The sequence below is a fragment of the Misgurnus anguillicaudatus genome, chromosome 21 (assembly GCF_027580225.2).
Source record: "Misgurnus anguillicaudatus chromosome 21, ASM2758022v2, whole genome shotgun sequence".
NCBI lineage: Eukaryota > Metazoa > Chordata > Actinopteri > Cypriniformes > Cobitidae > Misgurnus > Misgurnus anguillicaudatus.
The window spans coordinates 50,818,246-50,824,245 of NC_073357.2; the positions used below are offsets into that span (position 1 = coordinate 50,818,246).

The 6,000-nt window shown below is 36.0% G+C and overlaps 1 protein-coding gene across 2 annotated transcripts in view; it reads left to right on the forward strand.

The window, feature by feature from the left end:
* Positions 1-5,221, forward strand: part of dennd4c (DENN/MADD domain containing 4C) — a 66,689-nt gene extending 61,468 nt beyond the window's left edge. For both annotated transcript variants that reach the window (XM_073859343.1, XM_073859344.1), the window contains exons 29-34: positions 99-209; positions 318-455; positions 986-1,103; positions 2,181-2,332; positions 3,629-3,695; positions 3,787-5,221. In XM_073859343.1, coding sequence (XP_073715444.1) covers positions 99-209; positions 318-455; positions 986-1,103; positions 2,181-2,332; positions 3,629-3,695; positions 3,787-3,923 — 723 coding nt within the window. In that variant the 3' untranslated portion in view covers positions 3,924-5,221. The remainder of the gene's footprint in view (positions 1-98; positions 210-317; positions 456-985; positions 1,104-2,180; positions 2,333-3,628; positions 3,696-3,786) is intronic.
* Positions 5,222-6,000: the final 779 nt, after the last annotated feature.

Here is a 6,000-nt window from a genome sequence, read left to right on the forward strand (position 1 = left end):
TATTGTTTTATCCAACAATAACTCGCATAGCTAAGACTCTGATATTAACTGACATGGGTCTACAGCTGTTTGGTTAATTTTGTGTTTTTATGTTCTAGGACACGCTGGGTCAAAAGCGACCCAATCCCAAACCAGTTTCTGTGCCGTATCTAAGTCCACTGGTTTTGCGTAAAGAACTGGAGTCACTGTTAGAGAACGAGGGGGATCAGGTATTCAAACACCTCCAGAAACAATGTTACGTGTTCAGTAAACACACGAGATATTCAATGTTTCTCTTGTAATATAATTTGTTTATTTTAATGCTCTCTTTATCTCAGGTAATCTATACCCAAAAGTTTCTTAGTCAGCATCCCATCATCTTCTGGAATCTGGTGTGGTATTTTCGTCGTTTGGATCTACCCAGCATTCTGCCTGGACTCATTTTGACCTCAGAACACTGCAACAATGGAGTTCAGGTCTTTATTACATTAACAATGCCTCCCTGCCAATCACAGATTCAGATTGAGCCCTCACATCTTTAGTGTTTCAGAAAAATGCAAACATCGCTATAACTATTACTATTTAGGTTTAGGCATTTTGTTCAGAAGAGTTATGCTGTTACTTTATTCAATCCTTCTTGAAGATAATTTTCATTAGATCTGGAGCTTTTTATAAAAAAAATGATAATTTAATCACCCCTCTATCATCCAATATGTTTATGTCTTTCTTTGTTCGTCGAGAATAAATAAGGTTTTTTGAGGAAAACATTCCAGGTTTTTCTCCATATATTGGACTTTGGTGGACCTCAACAGTTTACAGTTTCAATGCAGTTTAAAATGTACTTTTTAACCACAACTTCTCGTCTTGCACTAGCCGTATGACCTTACGTATTATGTTATCATAGCCCTCTTTATGTTAATTCATTGTGGCCATTGTGAGTCTAGTAACTGCAGTTCTTGCTGAATGAAGTGAAGATAACTTTCCTCTTTCTGTTGTGCTTCCATAGCTGCCACAAACATCTCTGTCTCAGGACAGTAAGCAGGTGTATGTTCAGCTGTTGTGGGACAATGTGAACTTGCATCAGGAGCCCACTGAGCCTCTCTATCAGCTCTGGAGGACCTTCTGTAAGTACAACAGGGTGACCATATGGCTTTTTTTCAGTGCATTATTTATTTGTTAAATATTACTAGTGGTTTAGTGATGTGTTTAGCAGAATCTCAAAACAAAACGAAATCTTAGAATATTCTATAAATGTTTATAAGCAGGCCATTTGGAGGCATCACATCTAGGCATGGGACAGTGTGAGATTTTGGCGGTATGATAACCTTAAGCAAAAATACTGCAGTTTCACAGTGTTGCGTTATTGCCATTGCAACTCAGATGTGTTATTTTCAAATGTCTGCCCATACAAACAACAACTTTTTAACTGGACACAATACATTTTATTTTTTAGCAACATACAACATGTATGCCAGGTAAAAATAAAGCCTTTAAAGGATTAGTCTTGAGTAGATTTTTCTCATTTTAATGGACTTTAATGGACCCCAACACTTAACAGTTTTAATGCAGTTTAAAATTGCAGTTTCAAAGGACTCTAAACAATCCCAAACGAGGCATAAGGGTCTTATCTAGCAAAACGAGTGTCATTTTTGGCAAAATATGCACTTTTAAACCACAACTTCTCTTCCAAAACCACAACTCCCTTTTCCAAAGTTTTTTTCAAAAATCATGCACCCGACATCTCGACAAATCTGACTATTTCCTTGTTTAAGTGCTATAATTGGGTCCCCATTGCTTGTATCAACCTAAAAAATGTGAAGAAGATCAACCCAGTAACTTAGTTTTGGTAAACCATTCTCCTCAAGCATGTGAAAAAATAGATGTCTTGTGATGTCAGAAGGGGATAAAACTGCATTATCCAACCACGGTGCTGCCATTTAGTGCAGAGAACACCTAATTTGCTTTTAAAAGGACATACCCAATAACGGCACATTTTTTCTCACACCTATAAAGTGGAACTTTTAACATGCTATAATAAATTATCTATATGGTATTTTGAGCTAAAACTTCACTCTGGGGACACCAAAGGTTTATTTGGCATCTTTAAAGGGTATTGTAAAATGTCCCCTTTAAGTGAAGTGTTTGTTTCTTTTGTTTTATCATTATTTAATGGCTTTATATGTCTTGTTTGTTTCTTGCAGTGCAGAGAAGGGGAACTCTAGCCCCTACTGACCACCAGGAGACACGAACTCTGTTAAATGGAATTGTTCGCAACATACAGACGAATGACGTTTACAGCCCCATCAACCTGCTACTCCGAGAGATCAAGAAACGGCCAGATGCTAAACGGCAGAGGATAGACACGAACTTGACATGCTAGATATTGACTCACGAGACAAGACGTCCGAAATGCACCTCGTTTTTTAAACGCGAACAAAGAAATTTGTGTACACAGATGCTTTTACAATGGACGTCTCTCAGGCAATTGCTGTTTGTTGATGCTTTTTTGTCTTTACAAACAGCATGCCAGATTGTTTACAATAGTCACAAAGCATAATTTTTACCTAACTTGGTGCAGATCAGGTTATTCCAGATCTGTGACTCTTTATTGATGTGCATGATATAAACACAATTATGAATTACTGAAGTAATTAAAAATTTCTGACCCATCTGATTCCTCAATTATATTAAAGGATAAGTCGATTTTCTTAGAAAAAAGTCCAGATGGTTTGCTTACCACCATGTCATCCAAAATGTTGATGTCTTTCTTTCTTCATTTGCGAAGAAATTATTTTAAGGATAATATTCCAGGATTTTTTTCATTTTAATGGACTTTAATGGACCCCAATACTTAATTACGACCCCAATATAAAACAGTTTAAGGTTGCAGTTTCAAAGGACTCTAAACGATCCCAAATGAGGCATAGGGGTCTTATCTAGTGAAGCGATTGTCATTTTTGGCATGAAAAATATGCAGTTTTAAACCACAACTTCTCGTCTACTTCCGGTCGTGTGACGCACCAGCGCGACCCCACGTAATGCGTCAAGAGGTCACGGATGACGTATGCGAAATTACGCCCCAGTGTTTACAAGTGTGGAGAAAAAGGACCGTTCCGACGTTGTTGTATGTCGAATGATACTAATTAATGTCTTTGTGTCAGTTTATTGTTTAAAATGGTCCGTAAATGTGCGTTTCATATATGTAACACGTGACCTTTAGACATCATTACGCAATTGCGTGAGGTCGCACAGCTGGAGAAAGAAGAGAAGTTGTGTTTTAAAAGTGCATAATTTTTATTTTTCTTGCCAAAAATGACAATTGTTTCGCTAGATAGGACCCTTATGCCTCCTTTGAGAGTCCTTTGAAACTGCAATTTTAAACTGCATTGAAACTGTTAAGTGTTTGGGTCCATTAAAATCAGAAAAATCCTGGAATGTTATCCTCAAAAAACATAATTTCTTCTCGACTGAACAAAGAAAGACATCAACATTTTGGATGACATGGTGGTGAGTAAATTATCTGGATTTTTGTTTTAAATTGACTTATCCTTAATCCTTATCCTTAATTAAAAATGTATCCCCCAAAAATCACAGTTTGACAGATATGAGACTGTAGCTTCTGCTCTGACCACCTCTTCTTTACATCTCCAGGAGTATCTATAGGGAAATCTTGTTCCTGTCACTTGTTGCCTTGGGAAAGGAGAACATTGACGTTGGTATGTAAAATCCGTAATATGCTTTATTACATTCCGGGTAATTAATGCACATCCGTTGTTAACATTTTCCTACTTTGCCGTTTCTTCACAGAGGCCTTTGATCGTGAATACAGTCTTGCATACAATGAGCTCAGCGCAGAGCAGCTTAAAGCTTTGTCCCCCATCGACAGACCACCCAGCATCAATGTGCAGTGGTGTCTGAAGTGCTTCGGAGCTCCGTTTATCTAATCTGTGACTGTAAAAGCTCTGAAGGAATGGAATAGATGATGTTTTGTGAAGGACGAGCTCTTGAACAGTTATTGCCTTTGTTTGCACCATCACCCAAAATGGTACTTTTTGATCATCTATCAGAATAAAAATGTATTGGGCTCCTTTACTCTGGAATGTCACGGCTCCAGCTGTACAGCGGGTCGACATGTTTTCCTGTGTCGGGCTTCGGATGTTGAACACTGCCGTTTTTGTGCGAGCCCTTTCCAGACTGCAGTCGAGCACAGGATGAACTCTATGGAGGGCAAACGAATCTTCTCACTGTAAGACTTGGAAAGTTTCTCCCCTAAGCCGCCTACCTGTGGAAGGAGACTTGTAGATATGGAGTGTCTGACTACGATCTTATGCGATGTGCACTTTCAGAAATGGTTGCTTTGTCATTCTTCATTGTTGCATTGTGTTTTTATATACCTGTATATTTTTCTATAATGGGATATTCGAACTTGGTTGCCTTTCTTAACACGAGGGATCTTTGTTTAGATGTCTGTGGAGTCTTAAACATCAATCCCCTCAGTTTAACCTGGGTTTTGAGCGTAACAGTGCGAGGCGAGAAGTTTGTGTGTGTGTGTGAGGGTGTATGCGTGTTCATTGGCTACACCACCTTAAAATTATATACTGTGACAACAGACAATCAGATGAATAACATTCCAGAACGCATCTTTAATGTCTTAAAGAGAGTGTAAAATAAGGATGAATGATTATAAAGTGATAAACTATTGAGTATTTTTTCTTAAACATGCATATTTTTAGATCTGAATGGGGCAATGAGGTATTAGGCAAAAAATAAATTGGGAATTAACTCCTTAATAGTCCATTCATACACGCTCATACTTGATTTTCTTAAATGCACATACTGTAGTTGTGAAATGATTCAATGATAACAGTTTATAATCTCTTTACACGCATATGTATAAATTGATCTTTAACATCAAAAAAGGAAAACGTCCATAGAACCTCACATGAACAAGAATGTATCTCAATTTTTTTAAACTTGCATTTTAGATGAGTTTAGTCTTACAACATACTAGTGTCCACTGATTTTCTGGAAGAAAAAAAACTTGGTCTTAAACTCTTTCAGTCCTATTGTACAAGTGAATCCAAAGGATGTATAAACCTTTCAGTTGCTGTCATTAGTAAATGAATTGGTGAAGAAATCAAAAGAGTCATTGTGCCTTGTTATCAAGTCTCGAGGTAGGATTAATAGAATTTGTAAAATTTAAGATTATTTACTACTAATAAATTAACATGATAGAGTGCAATTGGTCTGCTTTAATTTATTTATCTTTTTTTCCACAGTCTTACTAATTTTATTTTAAGCAAAATGTGTTTTTTCATATACATTGTAACAAAATGCAACAAACATTGGTTCTCTGAAACAAGCCAAATATTAAGTATATAAAGCATCATCAAATTTCTATGATGTCATTTTTTTCAGGAAATGTTATTGTGACCCTTGACCACAAAACCAGTCATTAGTCACACAGATATATTTGTAACAACAGCCAACAATACACCGTATGGGTCGAAATTATCGATTTTGTGTAACACTTTACAAAAAGGTTCATAAGTTAACTACATTAGTTAACATGAACTAATATTGAACTGGACTTATACAGCCTTTATTAATCTTTGTTAATGTTAATTTCAACATTTACTAATATAAATCTTGTTAACGTTATTTTATGCACTGTGAACAAACATGAACAAACAATTAAAAGCTTTCTTTCTATTAACTAACATTAGCAAAGATTAATAAATACTCTAACAAATGTATTGCTCGTGGTTTGTTCACGTTAGTTAATACATTAACTAAAGTTTATTAAACTTATTGTAAAGTGTTACCCGATTTTGTTATGCCAAAATCATTAGAAAATTAAGTAAATGTTCCTACAGTAAATATATCAAAATATGAATGTGTTGCTATTGCTAATTACTTCATTTGGAAAACTTTAAAGGCGGGTTGCCCAGTATTTATTTTATTTTTTTGCACCCTCAAATTACAGATTTTTATTTGTTATATCTTGGCAAAAATATTGTC